Genomic DNA, 22,747 nt, shown 5'->3' with positions numbered 1-22,747 from the left:
TTTCTTTTGCTAAAGATGAATTTGAAAAATGATTTAAAAAAATATTGCCAGGAAACATGATTTTATGCAGAACTTGTTAATGGGAATATTCATGAAATTACTTTTTTCTTATTAGTAGGATTTTCACAATGAGGACTGAGTAGCAAACTTCTTCAATTCTAGATGGAAGTTTTAAAAATAGATTATATTCATCTTTTCTTATGAAAAGCCTCAGTAGTTATTATCAGTAATGGAAAATAGGCCATGCTTCAAAGTTAATTATTTAAAGAATAATCTTGTTTTCTTCTTTTCTTCTGATGAGTAAAAGCAATATATAGTGGAAGGCTGATTATTTTAAGATTTTGTTGGCATCTAATAAATATTTTTATTGAATAATGATACAGGGTTTAAATAAATTTTTCAGTAGTATTAAAAATAGAGAAACAATGAAATAAATCTAACTTACTGTGCAATATATTTTTATTTTTATGGCTATAAGGATCCATCACTCTTAAATTACAGCAACACAGTACACATTCTTTATTAATTAGCCAACTTGTGTGAAAATGAATATATGGTGGATTCCCTAAATAAAAACAGTATTCCAGTACCCTAAATTTGTATTACAGATTGCTAAATTTTACTTTTAAAATACCAGTCTTGGGATGCCTGGGTGGCTCAGTGGTTTAGTGCCTGTCTTTGGCTCAGAGTGTGATACTGGAGTCCTGGGATCGAGTCTCACATCAGGCTCCCTGCATAGAGCCTGCTTCTTCCTCTGCCTGTGTCTCTGCCTCTCTCTCTCTCTCTCTCTCAAATAAATAAATAAATAAATAAATAAATAAATAAATAAATAAATAAAATCTTTTTAAAAATAAATTAAATAAAATACTAGTCTTTTTTCTCTTGACCCTGGGATATAGGATACAATTCATATTTTAATCTAGATGTAGCACTTTCCACAGCTACATTCAAACTTACAGTCTCTGGTTTAGTAAAGCTGTTTTGCATTTAACTTTAAATATTATTAAGTAAAGTGTATTTGGGCATTTAGTAGCTAAAGGCTTTACATCTCTTATAAATGAGAAAATTTGATTTTGGCATTATGTTTTTATCATGGATCTAAGCATTTTTAAAACTTTTCATTACTTTTTCAGATAAGAGTACAAATTATTTTCTTGGATCTAGGTGCTTTAATTTAGAATGACCAATTGACGCTTCTTAGGACATATTCAATAATCTTTATTCTGACTTTTGTCATTAAATTCATTTTTCATGTGATAATTCATTTCTACGAAAGTTTTGTTTAATCACTGCATACCCTTAACTGGTCACAGATTCATTTGCATGAGGACGTGAAAGTAATGTCTTGAAATGAAACACGTAAATCCAGGATTTTTTATTGTATGTTTGTAATGCTTACATTTTTAGCTTGATACCCACATTTCTAGATCCACTCAAAGTTATCTGCTGTTTAAATTTTGCCTCCTTCTAAAAATGTAACTGGCAATTTTTTTTACAGAGTGGGCATATATAGTTATAACTGACACATTTTCATAATTTTATGCATTTATATGTGTTTATATGAAGTTTAATTTTACAATCTAGAATGTAGTGGCAATACATTATTCCCATCCCCACTTTGAGAAAAAGTGTGCCACTTAGTAAAATGCAATGAGCCCAAGTAAATTTTTCCTGCTATGTTTTTGTTACTGTCTTAGCAGTCAATATAAAGTCGAAAGATAAGAGAGCGTGAAATATTGCCTGCAGAGGCTATGATGTTATCTCTGGTATAACTGACGGGGATGGCTTTTGAAATCTTGATAAACACAAGCAGAAATGAAGGTTTGTTTGACCAAAAGGTATTGGGAAGAAGCTGAAGAAAGGATGTTTAAATGCACGGAACAGTAATTTCTTATAGTATCATAAGACAAATGGTGTCAATGAGCCCATATAAACTTTCTATGTAATTTGACTATCCATAGTTTACAACATAGGCTTTCAGTTTTAAGAGGTTTTGAATGAGTTTCCTCTTTTCAATTAAACCCATCCTTTTCCCCCATTATCTTTTAGTTCTTAAGACAGAAGAACAAGATAAGTTTATATTGTGTATGTGTGTTTATATATTATGTATATGTATGCAGTATGTTACAGGTTTTGTTAATAAAGTTGTACTAAGATGTGTTGACATTTGAGTGTACACATACACAGTTGTGTGACTATGTGTATACCGTGAAAGATGGTTTTGACTTCTGCCTGGTTCGAATATTTGATTCAATATAGTTGCTATGATTGTATTTGTCAATTTTTCAGTAAAATAATGTGTGTCTTACAAATGGAAAATGTAAGGTGCTGTATAATTTGTTTGACCAACTTATTTTATTTGACAAGCTTAAGTTAACATCATTTTTATGTATCTTGCATATTGTATCACTGTTAAATTTTTTCTACTTTTGTAATCTGTGTTTGAATTAAACTTCTTAAAGTATAAGAATCATTAAAATCCCATTTTGTTATTGTTATCTAAATCTAAAATGTTAGTTATAGGCTAAATATATTTTTTAAATATTATCTTTAAACTTGCTACCTAACATTTTTTCCCATAGTTGTCACAAGATGAATGTAGAGGCACATTATACAAATACAGACCTGAAGAAGTGGATATTGATGTAAGTGTTAGTATGCTATATATTGTCAGTATTCTGTTATATTCTCTGCCAAAACATTAAGCATAACAAAAAGCTTCCTCTTCCTCCCTTGCTCTCCAAAATGACACCAAATAAAGTAGCCTTTTCTTCTTTTACAATTAGGTTAAATTAAATCATCAACTCCCCATCTGTAATTAGCAGTTGATCATACTGAGAATCACTTAAAGGAAAGTAAAAAGCACTGCTGATCAAAAAAAGTATGTAGGACTGGAGACAAAGTAAAATTGTCTTGTCTTCTAGAGAAAGTGTTAGCCTCTGACTACTTCCTTTTAAAACTTAATCTTTTTTTTCTTTTTTCATTGTATTTTAGATTGGCTGCCTTACCATGCATTCTTCTTTATACTGTCTCATTCTTCTCTCATTTCTCTTAGTTTTATTCTGTTGAGTTATACCTTCTCCTTTCAGTATATTCCATTTGGTTTTTTTGTCTAACGAATACTTTAATAGATAAATGGCAAAGAATGGCAAACAAAGTGAAATCTCCAGTTTCTTGCATACTTGTCATTATGCAGTCAAGTTGGGGCATATTTATAGCTTATCCAGCGTTTTTATTTTCAAACATCTGAAAAACTAGTTTACTATAGCATTGAAATTTTCATGGAGTACCCTCTGATATTTTCATAATTTAAAAATTGGGGTTTATTAAGAATTTCAAACCTTTAAACTATTGAAAATGATATTTTTCCTCCATTTAGCAAATTTTTTTTGTACTGTAGCAGTTAGAAGCAATCTTTTGTTTATATTATTTCTAAACATAAGAGCATAATTTTTAAAATATAAAAACAGAATCTAGTTGATATTTTCATTAAGTACTGTATATATCATTTAACCTATCTAGTAGGAGAAAAAGTATTAACCACATTGAAATGACTTAAACTTATATGAGACTGTTCCATTACTAAGAATATCTCGAATTATTTAGGTGAAATATTGTAGTTGAAATGCTTTTTCACTTTATATGCATGTTTGTTAAGCATTGTATCTTTAAAAGCTATTTTTTATTTTACTGACTAAAATAAATATTGACCTAATTAGCTATTCTTTGGCTATTTTAAATGTGTTTTCCTGTTACACTTACCTTCAGTTATAGGACTATCGACCTCCAATTAGATGAAAAATAAAAAATTGCTAACAACAGATTTTCTCTTAAAACCTAGGCCAAGTTAAGCCGGTTATGTGAACAAGATAAAGTGGTACATGCTCTGGAAGAGAAACTTCAGCAACTCCACAAGGAGAAAGTAGGACAATTATGTTTATTATCTACAATTGATGTTACTTTTTATGCTTATTATCAAGACACTGATAAAACTAAAGTAAAAAGAATTAATTCAATGATGCAGAACATTAAGTGTAATTATTTTTATTATAATAGTACACGCTTGAGCAAGCTTTGCTATCAGCCAGCCAAGAGATAGAAATGAATGCAGATAACCCAGCAGCCATTCAGACCGTGGTGTTACAGAGGGACGATTTACAAAATGGACTGCTTAGTACATGTAGAGAACTCTCTCGAGCCACTGCCGTAAGTAGCAGATTTTTTTCAAGTAAGAGTCCCTGAAATATTACGTGGTTCTTTCCTTCTATCTGTTGCTATGTAATGTGACTGTCTTTAGGATTATTCTACACTATAGCAAGAAATTAATTTGTTATTAATAATAAAACTTAAGGGGTGATTTTTTTTCTGGTGTAAAATAAATATAATTATTTCTCTTATAAGCATTCTTTTTGTGAAGTACTTGTTTTACAAGGGAGATAAATACTCCACTTATGGATTATTCAAAGGAAAACTTTTTTTTTTAACTTTATTTATTTGAGAGAGAGAGACAGAAAGCATGAGCAGGGGCAGAGAGAGAGGGAGAAGCAGGCCTTCTGCTGAGTAGGGAGCCTGATGGAGGGCTTGATCCCAGGACCCTGGGATCATGACCTGAGCCGAAAGCAGACACTTAACCAACTGAGCCAACCAGGCGCCCCCAAATAAACACTTCTTAAATGTGTTAACATTTATTACATTAAGAGAGTAAGTATTTCGAGACACTTGGCTAGCTCAGTTGGTAAAGCATGCAACTCTTGATATCAGGGTTGTGGGTGTGAGCCACATATTGGATGTAGAGATAACTTGAAAATAAAATATTTTTTTTACAAAAAAGAAAAATATTTCATGGATTTTCAGGAGATAGAATAATTTTGGGAAAGTGGTAATTGAATTCATTTAATCAACCATTTCAATAAAAGACACCTGTGAAATGCTTTTAAGAAGCCATTGATATTATCATTTCATAGCTACTGTGTGATCTCAGTTTAGGTAAGTTTGAATAAGAAACATAATTAGAATCTTTTAACTTATACTCCTGATGCTTTATATCACTTGGGATTACCAAATCTAAAAGTCTTCATCAGAGTTTATAAATTGACTATTTAAACAGTCTGCTTTAGGTCTTGTGACCCGTTATCTCTAAATCTAGTAAGAGCTCCTACCCAAGCAGCCCTTTGAAAGAAAAATCCTAGCAAAAGCCACCTGTTACAAAGAGAAAACTGCTAATATACCCTTGTCTATAACTTCAGGGAGGCAGCAGCTACCTTTTAAGAAGGTCCACAGACAATTACAGCATAACTAAGAGAGGTCTTCCAAGCTAGCAGAATCTCCACATGGCTTCTTTCAGTTCTAAACACTGAATCAATTTCCTAAATGTGAGCAGTTTTTAAAAGGAATATATATATCATGATTGCAAATAAATCAGCACATGGTTTTGTGCTTCTTAATACCCTATATTTAAAATACCTATTCTTATTTTTAAATACTGTTATTTCCATCATTTCATTGATTCTCTTAATTATACTGTGGTATTCATAGATTTTTTTAAAGAATTTAATATCCTTTTAGTTGTGATCTCCTTGAAATCAGAACTCTGTCTTGTTCATCTTTGTACTTTTAGCTCCAGCTCAATGTACCCCAGTGGGATGTGCATTAAAAATTTGATGATTGAGGGGCACTAGGGTAACTCAGTCTTTTAAGTATCTGACTCTTGATCTCAGTTCAGGTCTTGATCTCAGGGTCGTGAGTTTAAGAGCCGTGTTGGGCTCCATGCTCAGTGTGGTGCCTGCTTTTTAAAAAAAAATTTGATGACTGAACCAAATGACTTACCCAGTGTTAAAAGCTAATGAATGCTAAGCCTAGAATTCAAACCCAGGTCTTGCAAGCTTAATCCTGAAGATTTTAATCTACATAGGTTTTCATAATAGAGTCACAAAGGAAATAAAAGCACCTGCAATGTCTACAAAGAAGTAGTCACTTAGTTAACCAATGGGATGTAGGATTTGGATACAAAGGGGCAGTAAAGAGTGACAAAATGCCTTGAACCACAACACAGAGATGAGAATGTGGGAGACGTGTTTGGAGAAATAAGAAATAAAAGTAACTGTCTGGAATAGAGGATTAGGAATATGACATTAGAAAGGGGAAATGGGGCTAAACTGTCAATGCCAAGCTAATGAAAAACTCAGTATCCCTATGGCAGCCTGCGTCAAATCAAAATGTAGTTGGGGCACCCTGGGTGGCTCATGGCTCAGCAGTTTAGCGCCCGCCTTCAGCCCAGGGTGTGATCCTGGAGACCAGGGATCGAGTCCCATGTCCGGCTCCCTGCACATGGAGCCTGCTTCTCCCTCTGCCTGTGTCTCTGCCCCTCACGAATAAATAAATAAAATCTTTATTTAAAAAAAATGTAGGGGAATCCTTGGGTGGCGCAGCAGTTTGGCACCTGCCTTTGGCCCAGGGCGCGATTCTGGAGTCCTGGGATCGAGTCCCACGTCAAGCTCCCGGCATGGAGCCTGCTTCTCCCTCTGCCTGCGTCTCTGCCTCTCTCTCTTTCTCTATGTCTGTCATGAATAAATAAATAAATCTTTAAAAAAATAAAAATAAAAATAAAAAAAATGTAGTTGGGAGCCATTTTATGATTTGGTATCTGTTTTAGAAGATTCTGAGGATATACAATGTTCAATTGAACTGTTATTTTTTCTCTTACCAAATGAGTTTAGTAACTTAAATTTGATCAGTAGGTTTAAAAATGTTTCAGTAGGGGGTGCCTGAGTGGCTCTGTCAGTTAAGTGTCTGACTTTGGCTCAGGTCATGATCCCAGGGTCCTGGGATCTAGCCCTACATCAGGCTCCCTAAGTGAGGAGCCTGCTTCTCCCTCTCCCTCTGCTGCTCCCCCTGCTTGTGCATGCATGTTCACTCTCTGTATGTCAAATAAATAAATAAAATCTTTTTTAAAAAATGTTTTAGTAGGAATTAATTGTTTAAATGTCCCATTTTCTGGCTGTTACCCATACGATCACTTTCCAGTTTTCTTTTTCTTTGGCTTCAATGTTATTCAGTGGTCATTATAATCCTCAATTCATTCTTCTGAGACATGTCTTACTACATAGAATATAACTTTTGCCATTGTAAACTTGTTCATATTTGTAGCTCAAGGCTACAAATGATGCTTAACAGCATATGGCTGACACTCAGTGGATGTTGATTAGATTTAAAATTGAATTACCTTTTTTCTGGCAGAATCCCAGAGGATTCCTCTGGATTCTTTCACAGTTGATTGAGGTCATTGGTTCAAATCCAAGTCATGAAGTATAAAAGATACAAGAGGTTTAACATTAATGGTTCTATTGATCAAAGCTTTGATTCTGAGAATATCTTCTCCTCACCTGGTTGTTCATTTGGGTACATAAAACTGGGATTAACACAAAGCAGACATGTAAAACAGTCTCCCCATTTTGTTTTCTTTATTTTGGTATTCTGTCTTCCCTCTATTAGCCCCATCCAACAAACTTACATACTTTAAGCACATAATGCCTCTGTGATCTCACTTTGCTTCTACTTCTTCTTACCTAAGCCTGATTAGTGAGAAAGGTTATAATAATAATCAGTTATGCTTAAAATTTTTCAGTGTGTCACTGTCTTAGTTTGGGGTCTTTTCTGAAAGCAAAGCCCAAGATGAGGAACTGGGTTAAGATGGCTTATTTAGGAGACGATTCCAGGAATCATAATTAATAAGGAACAGAATCAACACCAAATCCAAGGACTTTTTAATTCCAAAGCTTTTCTACTTTCTACTCCATTTCACTATTTATGTAGTCACATAACCTGTATTTTCTGGAACTTTGGAATCAAATTTAAATTATCTTACTCAAAAATCCAAAACTGGAATTTCAGACATTACAGAGCAGATGTAAAGGCCTCCCATTCATCTTGAATCATGTACTAGTGCTTTGCATTTATCCACTGTAACATAATACCAATATATGAAGTAATAAGAGTAATCAGGGGGATCCCTGGGTGGCGCAGCGGTTTGGCGCCTGCCTTTGGCCCAGGGCACGATCCTGGAGACCCAGGATCGAATCCCACATCAGGCTCCTGGTGCATGGAGCCTGCTTCTCCTTCTGCCTGTGTCTCTGCCTCTCTCTCTCTCTCTCTCTCTCTCTCTGTGTGACTATCATAAATAAAATTTAAAAAATAAAAAAGGAAAAAAAAATAAGAGTAATCAGGAATATTTCTTGGAGCAGTTATTGGGTGCTAGATTCTAAGTACTTTACGTGCATAATAATCCTCATAACGCCTTGGCATGGGTACTATTATTGCAGTGGTTAAAAATGGAAAACTGAGAGAGATTACCCAGGATTACAGTGAATAAGCAGGATGTATATAGACCCCCATTAAACTGGTTTGTGTTCTTAGTTGGATTCTGGCTAAGAGAACCGTAAGTAAACAGATTTTAGACTCCAGGGGATATACTAGAGTTTAGGATTATAAACTTACAGGGACACAGAAGCAGAACTTAACTGCCTTGGGGAGAAGCTTGCACATTAAATATCTTCATATATTCATTCATTCTCAGTGTAATAAAGAGTTTCTGAGAAACATGGCTATAGTAAAGTGTTATTTTTTATAGTAGTTCATCAAAATCCATGAATTGGCATGGAATCTGTTTTGAAAGATTTTTTTTTTTGAAAGATTTTTATTTTTTAAAGGTTTATTTCTTTATTAGAGTGAGCACATGCATGAGTGGAGGGAGAGATAGAGGGAGAGAATCTTCAACCAGACTCCCCACTGAGTGCGGAGCCTGCACAAGGCTAGATCTAATGACCCATGAAATCATGACCTGAGCTAAAACCAAAAGTCAGACGCTCAACCAACTGGGCCACCCAGGTGCCCCAAGATAATTTTTTTTTAAGATTTTTATTTATTTGAGAGACAGCATAGGCAGCAGGGGAGAAGCAGAGGGAGAGGGAGAAGCAAACACCCGCTGAGGAGGAAGCCTGACACAGAGCTCTATCCCAGGATCCTGAGACCTGAGCTAAAGGTAGACTCCTAACCATCTAAACCCAGGCACCCTCAAGATAACTTTTTTTTATTTTTTTTTAATTTTTATTTATTTATGATAGTCACACAGAGAGAGAGAGAGGCAGAGACATAGGCAGAGGGAGAAGCAGGCTCCATGCACCGGGAGCCCGATGTGGGATTCGATCCCGGGTCTCCAGGATCGCGCCCTGGGCCAAAGGCAGGCGCCAAACCGCTGCACCACCCAGGGATCCCCAAAACACCTGGTTATTTTATAATTACAATACAACATCCCCACCCCCCAAAAAAGAGATAATCAGATGGGATATGCCTCCTGATGTGCTGCAGTAGAAAGCACCCAACGGTAGTTGTGAGGTATTTTTACCAAAAAGTCAAATCTGAATCTCAACAAGCTTCAGTATGTAACTGCGAATTTGTAGGAAATAAAGGGAAACAGAAGAGCATGTAAGGAATACCACAGGAATTCAACTAGCAAAATGTAGAATAGGAGAAATTCTGAAGAGCAAGTGACCCAATCTCATTCCCATATGAGTAGCAAGGGAATAGAGAAGAGGATCAGGGAAATTGTTGTAATTTTCTTTTAAAAAATCTTAAGGAGAGGGCACCTGGATGGCTCAGTCAGTTAAGTGTCTGACTTCGGCTCAGATCATGATCTGAGGTTCTGGGATTAAGCCCCACCCACATTGGGCTCCCAGCTCACTGGGGAATCTACTTGTTTCTTTCCCTCTATCTCTCTCACTGCTTGTGCGTTCACACACTCTCTCAAATAAATAGAATCCTTAAAAAGAATTATTTTTAAGAGGTATATGTTAAGGATTTTTAAAGCAAGAATTTCCATGTTATTTTTTCATTTTGTTTTCCTTAGAAATACATTCTAAGGGGCGCCTGAGTGGCTCCATTGGTTAAGCCTCTACCATGATCCTGGGATCCTGGGATCAAGCCTCATGTTTGGCTTCCTGCTCAAGAAGGGGTCTGCTTACTTCTCCCTCCCTGTCTCTCTCTCTCTCTCTCTCTCTGCCCTTCTGCCCCTCTCCCCTTCACCCCCTGCTGGTACTCTCTCTCTCCCAAGTAAATAAATAAAATCTTTAAAAAATAAAATAAAATAAAAGGGGTGCCTAGGTGGCTTAGTCTGTTAAGCATCTTGCCTTCAGCTCAGGTCATGATCTCAGGGTCCTGGGGTCAAACCCCACCTCAGGCTCTCTGCTCAGTGGGGAGTCTGCTTCTCTCTCCCTCTGTTTCTCCCCCTGGCTTATATTCTCTCTCAGCCTCTCTCTCTCAAATAAATAAATAAAAATTTTGAAATTTAATAAATAAATAAGAAATACATACTGAAGTACTTATGAAATGATATGATGCTTTGTGTTTGCCTTAAAATAATCCCGCAAAGATAGAGTATGAGTACTGTAGATGAAAACAGACTGGCCACATATCTGCACTGTTGAATTCGGAGTGGGTCTTGGCTTTTGTGTATATTTGGAAATTTCCATTGTGTATGCCTGAGAAAGATTAAAAGAAAATCCACAAAAATGCTAACAAAAGCGTATTACAATAATAGGTATATTTTCTTTTTCTTTCCCTGTATTCTAGTTTTTCTACATTTATAATTGTGCAGATTTATTTAAACTTGCATAATAAACAATAACCACTTTGAAATGGAAAATAGTTTTATTTCAAAGATATTAGAAACTACAGATACAAGTTAAAGATTATAAATAAAGATTACACATTTATAAGTATGTAGCACATTGTGTTGCTGTCCCCATGGGTGGATTTGGTTGTAAATTGCCATTGATATTGGATGAGAAAAGGAGGAGTACCTGGCTGGCTCAGTCATTAGAACATCCAGCTCTTGACCTCGGGATAATAAATCCGAGCCCCACCGTTGGGTGTATAAAAATTACTTAAAAATAAAATCTTTTTTAAAAAAGGGAGGGGGGAAGGAAAGGAAAGGTCTTATTACATTAAAAACTTGGGAGATGGGGAAAAAAAACTTGGAGATGAATCATTAGTCCTAATACTTTCTTAATAAAGATCATAATCTGTGTTCATTCTGGCTCCATTGTTAGGTATTAAAATCCTCATTTTACTTGTTCCACATCCTAAAGTTAGACTAAGTCAAATTTTTGAAGTTTTCTGCCATCCCTATAACAATCTTAAACATGCACATACTTTTTTTTTTTTTACCTTTGTTAAAGTATAACATATTCTCAGAAAAGTGCACAATTTAAGTGCACAGATGTGATTGACAGCCATATCAAGACATTGAATTTTTACTAGCATGCCAGAAACTCCCCTTCCGGTGACTGTTTCCCTAGAACACTACTACCTAATTTTTCAACTATATGTTAGCTTTTTGCTTATTTTTGAACTTTATAAAAGGTTAATCATGTAGCATATACTCTGGCTTCTTTCAACATTGTGAGAGTCATCCATGTGGTTGTAGATTGCAAGATTTCATTTATTCTCCTAACTGTATATAACATGAAACTCTCCACATTTTTTATCAAAAACACTATTTCCTGACTTAATACCTGTGACTTTACAATAATTGTATGTTTAAAAGTCATTACCCCTTTTACTGCCTTATTGTACCTGTATATTATCTTCTTGACAAAAAAAACAGGCTGTATTTAAAGATTTTCAACATGGTGCTTGTGTGATCCATGAATTCTTTAATGAAATGCTCAGCCAGGGAGAGGAGGTTGGAGGGATGGGGTAACTGGGTGATGGGCACTGATGAGGTGAGGAGAGCACGTGATGGGATAAGCACTGGATGTTATACTATATGTTGGCAAATTGAATTTAAATAAGAAATTAAAAAAAAAAAAAAGAAATGCTCAGCCAGGTATTGGGAGAAACTGATGTTATGCCAGTGCTGTCCCTTTTCTTGGTGTCCTCTGTTGATTTGTGTTCTGCCCACCCATAATCATGTTTGAGGAGCCCAGAAGTAAAGGCAGAAACAGGTAAGCTCAGTAGGATTATGGGACTCAGGCCAAATGTTACCGTGCAGTGGCAGGACTTTGCAGGCTAGAAAACTTGAAAGTATATTGTGGGGCAGCCCCAGTGCCGCAGCGGTTTAGTGCCACCTGAAGCCCAGGGTGTGATCCTGGAGACCCGGGATCGAGTCCCACATCGGGCTCCTTGCATGGAGCCTGCTTCTCCCTCTGCCTGCCTTTCTCTCTCTCTCTCTCTCTCTCTCTCTCTCTCTGTCTCTCATGAATAAATAAATAAAATCTTAAAAAAAAAAAAAAAGAAAGAAAGTATATTGTGTTTCTTTGCCTTTAAAATAATTTCTAGCCCTCAGTCTCTGACTCTGGAAAGTATGTTTCTATACTTTTAGGATAAGAAAGACAAGGATTCTTACCTTCCTAAAATGTTCTTACATTTGGATGCCTCTATAGCCTTTAGACCCACCCTAAACCTGGCTTTTCTACACAAGAGGCTAGGTGTTAGACTGGCAATGCCATCCTACTTAATTGCTGGGCTGCCATTTGGTCTGGAGATATAAATAAATAAATAAATAAATAAATAAATAAATAAATAAATAAATAAATAAATAAATAAATAACCAACCAACCAACCAACCAACCAACCTTATTTATTCAGGTAAAAATAGTTTGCTGAAGCCAAGTAAGAAGACTAATATTTACACAACATTGATGAGATAAAAATCTTTAGTCCTTTTTCACTTCTACCTTTTAAAAATTTTATTCATTGTGAAATCAGTTAAGTAGACCCCCTCAATTACCTATATAATATAGAGATGATAAAAAATCTCCAGTGGTGGGGGATCCCTGGGTGGCTCAGCGGTTTTGCACTTGCCTTTGGCCCAGGGTGTGATCCTGGAGTCCCGGGATTGAGTCCCACGTCGGCTTCCTGCATGGAGCCTGCTTCTCCCTTTGCCTGTGTCTGTCTCTGCCTCTCTCTCTCTCTTTTCTCTCTCTCTTTCTCATGAATAAATAAATAAATAAATCTTAAAAAAAAAAAAAAAAGGACAGCCCGGGTGGCTCAGCGGTTTAGTGCTGACTTCAGCCCAGGGTGTGATCTTGGAGACCAGGGATCGAGTCCCACATCGGGCTCCCTGCATGGAGCCTGCTTTGCCCTCTGCCTGTGTCTCTGCCTCTCTCTCTCTCTCTCTCTCTCTCTCTCTCTCTCTCTGTGTCTCTCATGAATAAATAAATAAAATCTTTAAAAATAAAAAAAAATAAAAGGACAACCCTTAGGACCAAACTGTTAAGATTATTATGTAACATTGTATCAACTACTCTTCAATTTTAAAAAATGTTTAGATTATTTTAAGTAATATTAATTACTTAAAGTAATTTTCCTCCATTCTCAGTTCCCTCTTTCCTTATCCCAAGACTATTGCTGTTAAACTGACATTTCCCAGGGCAGGCTTCATTCATCACAGTTCAGGGCATGAAATCGTTGGTCATGGAAGGTTCTTAGACAAGAGTTACTAATTCATTTTACAACAGTGTTCAGTATTTGTTGTTTATGCTACCTGTGCAGTACCACACTAGATACTAGTGATAAAACTAATCAGAGTCCGTGCCTTACTTTATCAATTTGTTGACTTCATAGAACTCTGAAATGTATGAAGAGTAATTACAACCCATAGAAGAGTACCTACACTACCGTAGATAGTATCCTGAAACAGTGAGATGGTATTTTTGACCATATATAGAATCATTCCATATTCAATAGATGGCAGGTGGTTAAAGACCAATGTGAAAATTTCCTCTGTGATTTTAGGGTGAGGGGGTGATTTTTTTCCAAAGGAGAAAAATAGCATCTATATTGAGTCTTTATGAGCAGGGTTTCACCGACTTGTTTAGCTGAATTAGGTTTATTACATTACTGTAAATTCCAAGTAGAGATATGTCAGGCTTCTGGTGTTTCTGAAAATCCAACATGCTAAAACACAACCTATTTAGTGTTTTTTTATTTATGGAGAAATTTTAATCATGACAGATAAGAAAATGCTTTATACAGTAAAGAAAATGAAAAATAAATTACAAAAGTTTTTATTTTGCCCAATATAAAATACACAATTTTCTAAAACCTAAAAAGTTTGTCATTACAGTAATAACAATGTAAAGGCACATTTTCCCCATTAAAGTAATTAACACTCTTTGATTTTAGGAACTGGAACGAGCATGGAGAGAATATGATAAGTTAGAATATGATGTAACTGTTACCAGGAACCAGATGCAAGAACAGCTAGACCGCCTTGGTGAAGTTCAGGTACAGAAATGAATGTTTTTTTTTTGCATTGTCTCAACTGGCTTTGACTGATACTGTACAACCCACCTTGTTGATTTGTGCATACCCTTAATAGTTTTTACATTACTAGCCACTTAAGACCTGGGTTAAATACTTCCAATGATAGGAATCCTACTATCCCACAAAGTAGCCCATCTCTCTTTGTTTAAAAGTGTTCTTTATTCTATTGGGCACATGGTATGATACCTTTCATGTTTTGGGCTCCTAGCTAACTATACTGAAGTTAGTATTGAAGTGTTGAATTAAATGGATAATTCAAATAAAGGATAATTTATCTTTTTATAAAATTTATCCTGATCCAGAGCACCTGGCTACCGTAGTCAGTACAGTGTGCAGCTCTTGGTCTTGGGGTTGTGAATTCAAGCCCCATATTGGGTATAAAGATTACTTAAAAATAAAAAAATAAAAATGTATTCTAATCCATTCTATATAAATGCCTCTTATATCAAACTATTTTAGCCTATTGACTTTTGCTATGTTATCGAATAAGGGAAGAGATACAGCAGTCCTTAGTTGTATCTTCCCCTATTGGGTAAAGAATCCAGTTTTATAAACAGTCAGATCTGGAATCAAGTTCCAAGTGTTAATTTTCTTGTTTGTAAAATAGAAACAATAATAAGTGTTGCTCTGACAAAGGGAGATAATAAAAGTCACTTCATGCTTGTGACCTTCCTTATATAACTTTGGTCATCTGCATTGGAAACCCTGTGGACTCAACAGACAAGTCAATACAAAGAATAAAAGTTAATAAGGTTGACCTGAAGAAAACCAACTCTCTTCTATTGGTGTTGTCCAGTATAGTAGCCACTAGCCACCTGCCATTGTTGGACACTTGCAATGTTACCAGTGTCACTGAGAAACTGAATTTTTTATTGTATTTCATTTTAGTTATCTAAATTTAAGTAACTACATGTGGTTGTAACATTTATTTTGAACAGTGGAGTTAATACTAACTATAGTAGGAAAAAAAAACTTAAATATCTAAGAAAGAACACAGTGTTCAACAGACTTTTCCTGTAAAAGATCAGATCCTAGACTGTTTTAGGTGTTGTAGATATATGTAACCTTGGGCAGTTTTAGTGTTTTTATAACCCCTGAAACATGTGAAAATTCATTTTTAGCTTTCAAGCCAAACTTTACCTGATTTAACTTAACAAAAAATGTTCATCGTGAAAACATTATGTATTATAGGATAAAGACTTGAATAAATAGAGACATGGATATGGTATACCATTCATGGATGGCCCGATTTAATATTCTCTCAATGAAAATTCTTTGAAAAAAAATCTTTGAAAAAATTAACAAAATGGTTCTAATATCTTAAAGGTATAATGGACACTTGACAGGATGAGCACTGGGTGTTATTCTATATGTTGGCAAATTGAACACCAATAAAAAATAAATTTATGAAAAGAAAAAAAAGGTATAATGGAGGCCACAGTAGTTACTATTTTGAAAAATTAAAGAACTAGAAGGCACATACTAAGAGATATGACATTGCACATATGGGTAGCCTGGGTGGCTCAGCGGCTTAGTGCCGCCTTCAGCCCAGGCGGTGATCCTGGGGACCCAGAATTGAGTCCCACATTGGGCTTCCTGCATGGATCTCCCTCTGCCTGTGTCTCTGCCTCTCTCTCTCTCTCTCTCTCTCTCTCTCTCCCTCCTCTCTGTGTTTCTCATGAATAAATAAATAAAATCTTAAAAAAAAAAAAAGCATTGCACATAGACCAGTTACATAATAGCTCTGCACTCCAGTTTTCACAACTGAAGTAAAATAAAAATAATAGTGCCTACCTCTATTATTTATATACTGACTATATATATTGATTATTATAATGACTAAATATGTTGATTTTTTGAAGCACTTAGAATAGTATCAGGCATATAAAACATACTGTATAAGTATTTATTAAATAAATAAGTAAATGGGGCACCTGGCTAGCTCAGCCGGTAAAGCAGGTGACTCTTGGTCTTGAGATTGTGAATTCAGGCCCCACATTCAGCATAGAGCTTACTTTAAAAATAATAATAAACAAACAATGAAGGCAACATAAATTTAAAAGATAGCATGGGGGGGGTGCCTGGGTGGCTCAGTTGGTTAAGCGTCTGCCTTTGGCTCAGGTCAATGTCTCAGGGTCCTGGGATCGAGCCCTAAGTCAGGTTCCCTGTTCAGTGGGTAGTCTGCTTCTCCGTGTCCCTCTGACTTTCCCCCCCCCCACACACTGTGTGTTTTCATTCTCTCAAATAAATAAAATCTTAAAAAAAAAAAGAAAAAAGAAAAAGAAGAAGATGACGACTTCATACTGGGGAAGAAGTATTGTAGACCACTAAAATTCAACAAGAGTTTCTATTTAGAGCTATAAGAAATTTTTTTCTGATTTGGAGAAGTGATACATTAGAAGAATGGACAGAGAATGTGACTAGTTAATCTATAGAAAGTAAATTCAGATCACTAATAAATGTTTGAATATTGTTCAAAGTCTCCAGTAATCAGAGAAATGCAAAGTAATACAAAAATAAGATTTTCATTGTACACCTTTCAGATAGGTAAAACTATGTATTTTTTTAATTAAAAAAGATACTATATATTCTATATGGAACATGTACACATATCTGATTTCTATAATTGAAATTCACTCCCTAGAAGTCTATCAGTATTCACATCTATGGGTTGTCATTGTTTTTGGGTCTTGTGTGAATACTACTTTCTTTTACGTTGATACTTCCAACGCTGTGGCTTGGAAAACTGGATAACTAAGGTTCTGTAGTGCCTTTTTGAAGCAGCATAGTACATAGTCTTTATGTTTATAAACTTCGAAAGAATACTTTCACCCTTTGGAGGGCTTTTTAGCTGTATTGACTATTTTTAATATCTAAAACTGATACTCAGTGGAAAAAAAATTTTTGGTTACTGTGACAATTTTGTACTTCATTGCCCTTTAAAAAATAATAAATTTACATTCTAAAAAATGGTATTTCTTGTTATCCAAAGTATCAATAAGAGTCATAGAGTTCTATTAGAATCTTACTGAAAACCAATATGATCTTATTTTCCAGAACTTAAGAAATTAGTATACCTCCCATTTTTTTTCTACTCCCTTAAAGTTTTTTTTTTTTTAGTTTTGTGAGTGTTTATTTTGTTCTGTTTTCTTTTTGGTTTTGTGTTCCAATTTTTTAGTCCCTTGTGGTGAGCACTAATGCAGGGCAAAATTTATTGAAGAGATGTGAAATAGTGCCCTTAAGTCTGAAAATTGAATTTTTTTCTTTCTCTGCTTTATCGAAGGCCAGAGAAGTTGCAAAAACGGGAGAGTCACATAGATCATATTAAATATTCTCAAAACTTAATCCACTGCAATTCTCATTTTTTAAAATATATAATTAGTGGAATTTACAGCTTTATTTTTTTTTTCTGTATGTGGGCTCTTTTTACTGATAGACTGAATCAGCAGGAATTCAGCGTGCACAGATTCAGAAAGAGCTTTGGAGAATTCAAGATGTCATGGAAGGACTGAGTAAACACAAACAGCAAAGAGGCACTACAGAAACAGGTAAATTAGGAGCACCTGGGTGGCTCAGTTGGGCTCTCTACTTAGCAGGGAGCCTGCTTCTCCCTCTCCCTCTGCCTGCCGCACCACCTAGTTGTTCTGTCAAATAAATAAAATCTTTAAAAAAAAGTAGAGAAGTAAGAAACAGGTAAATTAGCTTTTCTGTGGTAATTGACCGTAATACTACATCTAACTGGAATGACACAGGGCGCCTGGCTGGCTCAGGCAGAAGAGGATGCAACTCTTGATCTCGGGGTCATGAATTTGAGCCCCACATTGGGCATAGAGATTACTTTGCAATAAATAAATAGACTTTTTGATTAATTAGTTAATTGAATGACCTATAAATTGGCTTTCTTTTGTTATATTAGTGGAATTTTGACATCAGAACAGGCACTTTTGTGACATTGAATCAGTACCTAACTCTATAAAGTAAGAAGCACAAGTTCTGCCAGCCTCACCCACAACAAAAATAAATTGCTGTTTTTTTGTGTATAATTATACACATATATATTATTTTGCTTTTATGAATTTTTCCCCACAAAAAGTGGAATCAATGTACACTTATTTTTCAACAATTTGGTTTTTTTCTCCTTAACAGTACAATGCAATAATAACTGTGTAAGAATCCATTGTATAGGTGAACTATAATGTATCTCTGTCTGTGTTGTTGGACATGGAGGTTGTTTCCAGGTTTGGGGTTTGTTTGTTTTTTTCCTGTCATAAGCCATGCTATATATAATTGTATATATTACTCCGTGTGTGTGTGTGTATGTGTGTGTGTTATTGTGTATATAACTAAACACACATGCTAGTATCTGTGGATTACAAGAAGTAGGAAATGAGTACACATCTTCCATTTTGATAGGCACAGCTAAATTACCCTCCTAAAAAATTATACTGAATTACATTTACAAAAAAAAAGAAAAAAATTACATTTACATTATTACTGCTTCAGAAAACCCATTTCCCTTTACTCTTATTTAAACTAGATATCTTAATTTGTATTTTTAAATGTAATTGGTTTCAAATTCTGCAAATATTAATAAACAAGGGATTAGAAAATGAAGGCCTCATTTAAAATAAATGAAATAGGGATGCCTGTCTGGCACAGTCAGTAGAGCGTGCAACTCTTAATCTTGAGGTTGTAAATTCAAGCCCCACTTTGCGTGTAAAGATTACTTGAAAATAAACTCTTTAAAAATAAGTGAAATGAAATTGTTCCTTTTTTATGTAGATTTAAAGAATATGTTTAGTATAAATAGTTATGTTTTTTTATTTTTTTTAATAGGTATGGCAGGGTCAAAGCCTTTCTCAACTGTTAAGTACAAAAATGAGGTAAGTTTGGATTGTTTATATCTAAATTTTTTAAATGTGTAAAACATGAATTATAATTTAAGTGTCTTCTTTTCATAACAAATATACTTAAGATTGTTTTTTTTTTAAGATTGTTTTTTAATCTTGAAATTTCACTGATTGAGTAATTTGATACTTCTAACAGATGTGATTTTTCTTCCCTTAATGCAAAAAAAAATTAAATCACTACTTTTCATCTATGTTAGAACTTTAACATTGTCATACTTTTTCTGATATAAGTAATTTGAATATTTATCATTGTTTCTTATTCTTGGTAAAATTTGTAGGATGATTGATAGATAAGTTAGCCATGTGTCATGCATACCATTAAAGAAATTACAACTACAAAGAGATACTGTCAACCTAATTGAAAGCATCTGTGGTCTTGAATTTTGTATTAAAACCAGTCAAAAAGAAAAATTGCAAAAAAAAATAAGCAGTAAGATATTTAAATGATTTTCTTCATTTTCAAAGTGAAATATGGTAGTTTCATACATGTGTTTTGATGTTGAGCTTTAACTGAAAGCTAACCTAAAAATTAGATAAAACCGTATCAAGACCGAATTACTGGCTATCATAAACATTTTTTATTTTACTTTTCAATATGAGACTTTTGGCTTGGCAGTGTCCCTTTAATTATATTAAAATGAATTTAAGTTAACTTACCATTGCAAAGAATTTCGATATACTTAACTCAGTATGCTTATCTAAATAAGGTGACTATTCTACAATCTTTAGGAAGAGGAAGTAGCCCCACCTCGTCCTCCACTTCCTCGGTCCTATGACTTTACAGAGCAGCCTCCCATTATCCCCCCTCTGCCCAGTGATAGCAGCTCCTTGCTCTGTTATAGCAGGGGCCCAGTCCATCTGCCTGAAGAAAAGAAGATTCATCAAGTTCAAGGATACCCAAGAAATGGATCTCACTGTGTAAGTGGCTTCAGTAGCCACAGAATAATCAATCCTGTACCTGCTCCCTCATTTTTGAAAGTTTACTTTTTATTTATCATAACCCCACTTTTTAGCCAATGTTTTTCTGTTTGTTTGTTTATATATAATGTTACTATTTGTGTTTTTTCTTGTTTCGGTTTTACCATTCTCATTTTTTAATATTTTTTACAGTTTTAATACTTCATAATTTCATATTTTTGATAAATGTTTTTGTAAAGTGATTACTTTGCATTGGCCTGAGAAGTCATATGTTTATATATACCATTTCAGGATATTAGAGACAAAATATCCTTGGATCAGACAGAAGGGAGAACGAAAAATATTGCTACTAGGGATAATAAAAGGGTTGGGATATGGGCAGTTCCCTCTAGGAACTATTAGAGAATATGAACATGGCCAAGGATCGACGTTACCCATGGAAGCTGGAAATAAGAGGTTTGGGATTAAAACAAATAAGTGTAAAATGTGATAAACTAAAAGATAATTAAGGGGATAAGGAATAGAACTAATTGAATTAAAATAATTATTTTCAGGCCTCAGTTTTACTGTAATAAAAAATATTCTGATGACTTTGTCCCTAAGAGGAATATTCTTAATTTGAAAACCAAAACTTTTACAGATTAAAAGTATTTCAGATATTTTTTTCCTACTTTAGTTGTAACATATATATCAGTTGTACCTATATGCAAGATAGCTGACTGAGGCTTTTAATTTTCAGGTTTTGATCTGAGTCTTTAGAGGCAAACATTTTAAAAGAAACTTGTAGCAATTTTTTTTTTAAATGCACATCTTCCTTTCAAGGGTCCAGATTATAGACTCTACAAGAGTGAACCAGAGTTAACAACAGTGGCAGAAGTTGATGAATCTAATGGAGAAGAAAAATCAGAACCTGTTTCAGAAATAGAAACTTCCGTTAAAGGTCAGCATTTGGGATGTTTTATCTCCTATGTTTTTCAGACATATTAGCAATAAACTCAATTTACATTTTGGCCCAGTACATATACAGATCTAAATTCCTGTTCTGAAATCTTTGGAATCCAATGAGCTTCTAAACTTAGAAGTTTCAGGTATTAGGAAAATAACATAACATAAAGCACACATTATATGTCATCTTGACTAGGCATGAGGGCACCTCCCCTTTTGTTTTTTTGTTTGTTTGTTTTTCTTGTTTCTTTTTTGTTTTTTTTTGTTTTTTGTTTTAATTTATTTATGATAGTCACAGAGAGAGAGAGAGAGGCAGAGACACAGGCAGAGGGAGAAGCAGGCTCCATGCACCGGGAGCCCGATGTGGGATTCGATCCCGGGTCTCCAGGATCGCGCCCTGGGCCAAAGGCAGGCGCCAAACCACTGCGCTACCCAGGGATCCCGCACCTCCCCTTTTGAAATTAATTAGTATTTCTGGAATATTCATCCTAAGTGGGATAAAGACTAAAAAGCTTCGTATCAGTCCACGGTAAGTTTTACTGAGAAATAAGTGTGTGCCAAACTTTGGAAAGTTTTCCATTTCCTGAAATTTTGGGGTAGGGAGGTTTAGGCTTTCTTCAGTTTCAGAATTGTACACGAAAGATTAAGAGTTGAGAGGCTCCCCAGCTGGCTCATTCGGAGAGCAAATGACTCTTGATCTTGAGGTCATGAGTTGGAGTCCCACGATGGGTGTAGAGTTTGCTCAACCAAATAAGTAAATTAACAGATCCCATGAAATAATACTCTTACTGGGTGTACTCTGACTTTTTTTATTTTATTTTTTAACAGAAACTCCTTAATTTATTTCTTTTTTCTTAAGTTTATTTATTTATTTATTTTGTGGTCTCTACACCCAACGTGGGGGGGATGAGTTCAACCCCAAGATCAAGACTTACAGACTTAGGATGCATGGGTGGCTCAGTGTTGAGCATCTGCCTTGGCTCAGGGCGTGATCCCAGATACTGGGATCCAGTCCCAACATCGGGCTCTCTGCAGGGAGCCTGCTTCTCCCTCTGCCTGTATCTCTGATTATCTCTCTCTGTGTCTGTCATGAATAAATAAATAAATCCTTAAAAAAATTAAAAAAGACTTGTTGACTCTTCCGAATGAGCCAGGCAGGCACCTCTGATACTTTTTTAAATACTGATCATTCTTCAGAGTTGTAAAGAAAAAGAACAGGTGGCGCCCTATTCAAGATAGGAAAGATAGGGGCAGCCCACGTGGCTCAGCGGTTTAGCACCTGCCTTCGGCCCAGGGCGTGATCCTGGAGTCCTGGGATCGAGTCCCACTTTGGGCTCCTTGCATGGAGCCTGCTTCTCCTTCTGCCTGTGTCTCTGCCTCTCTCTGTGTGTCTCTCATGAATAAATAAATAAAATCTTAAAAAAAAAAAGATTGGAAAGCTAGAAAAGACCAGATATAGTACAGTGCTTCAACCTTGTTTGGATTTTGATTTTTAAAAAATCTCTAGGAGCATCTGATTGGCTCAATTAGTGGAGCATGTGGCTCTTGATCTGTGGGTCATGAGTTCAAGCCCTACATTGGGTGAAGAGATTTTTTTTTTTTTAATGAGTACAATTTTTTCTAAAGATATTCTTGGGACAGTTAGGGAAATG

At 35.2% G+C, this 22,747-nt stretch overlaps 1 protein-coding gene across 23 annotated transcripts in view; it reads left to right on the top strand.

Annotated features, from left to right (window-relative positions):
• PLEKHA5 (pleckstrin homology domain containing A5) overlaps window positions 1–22,747 on the top strand; it is a 242,712-nt gene that overhangs the window by 192,624 nt on the left and 27,341 nt on the right. For 8 of the 23 annotated variants that reach the window (XM_049102693.1, XM_025455265.3, XM_049102692.1 and 5 more), the window contains 7 exons: window positions 2,583–2,645; window positions 3,842–3,922; window positions 4,057–4,206; window positions 14,182–14,283; window positions 17,759–17,870; window positions 19,159–19,205; window positions 20,973–21,090. In XM_049102693.1, the coding sequence (XP_048958650.1) occupies window positions 2,583–2,645; window positions 3,842–3,922; window positions 4,057–4,206; window positions 14,182–14,283; window positions 17,759–17,870; window positions 19,159–19,205; window positions 20,973–21,090 (673 nt within the window). Of the gene's footprint in view, window positions 1–2,049; window positions 2,086–2,582; window positions 2,646–3,841; window positions 3,923–4,056; window positions 4,207–14,181; window positions 14,284–17,758; window positions 17,871–19,158; window positions 19,206–19,961; window positions 20,151–20,972; window positions 21,091–22,747 lie in introns of all 23 variants that reach the window. The other 15 variants (XM_035707576.2, XM_049102688.1, XM_025455274.3 and 12 more) reach the window with 3 other exon arrangements.

The sequence above is a fragment of the Canis lupus genome, chromosome 27 (genome assembly GCF_003254725.2).
Source record: "Canis lupus dingo isolate Sandy chromosome 27, ASM325472v2, whole genome shotgun sequence".
Lineage (NCBI taxonomy): Eukaryota > Metazoa > Chordata > Mammalia > Carnivora > Canidae > Canis > Canis lupus.
Note: the sequence above shows the minus strand (reverse complement) of the source record. Positions and strands in the feature narration are given on the sequence as shown.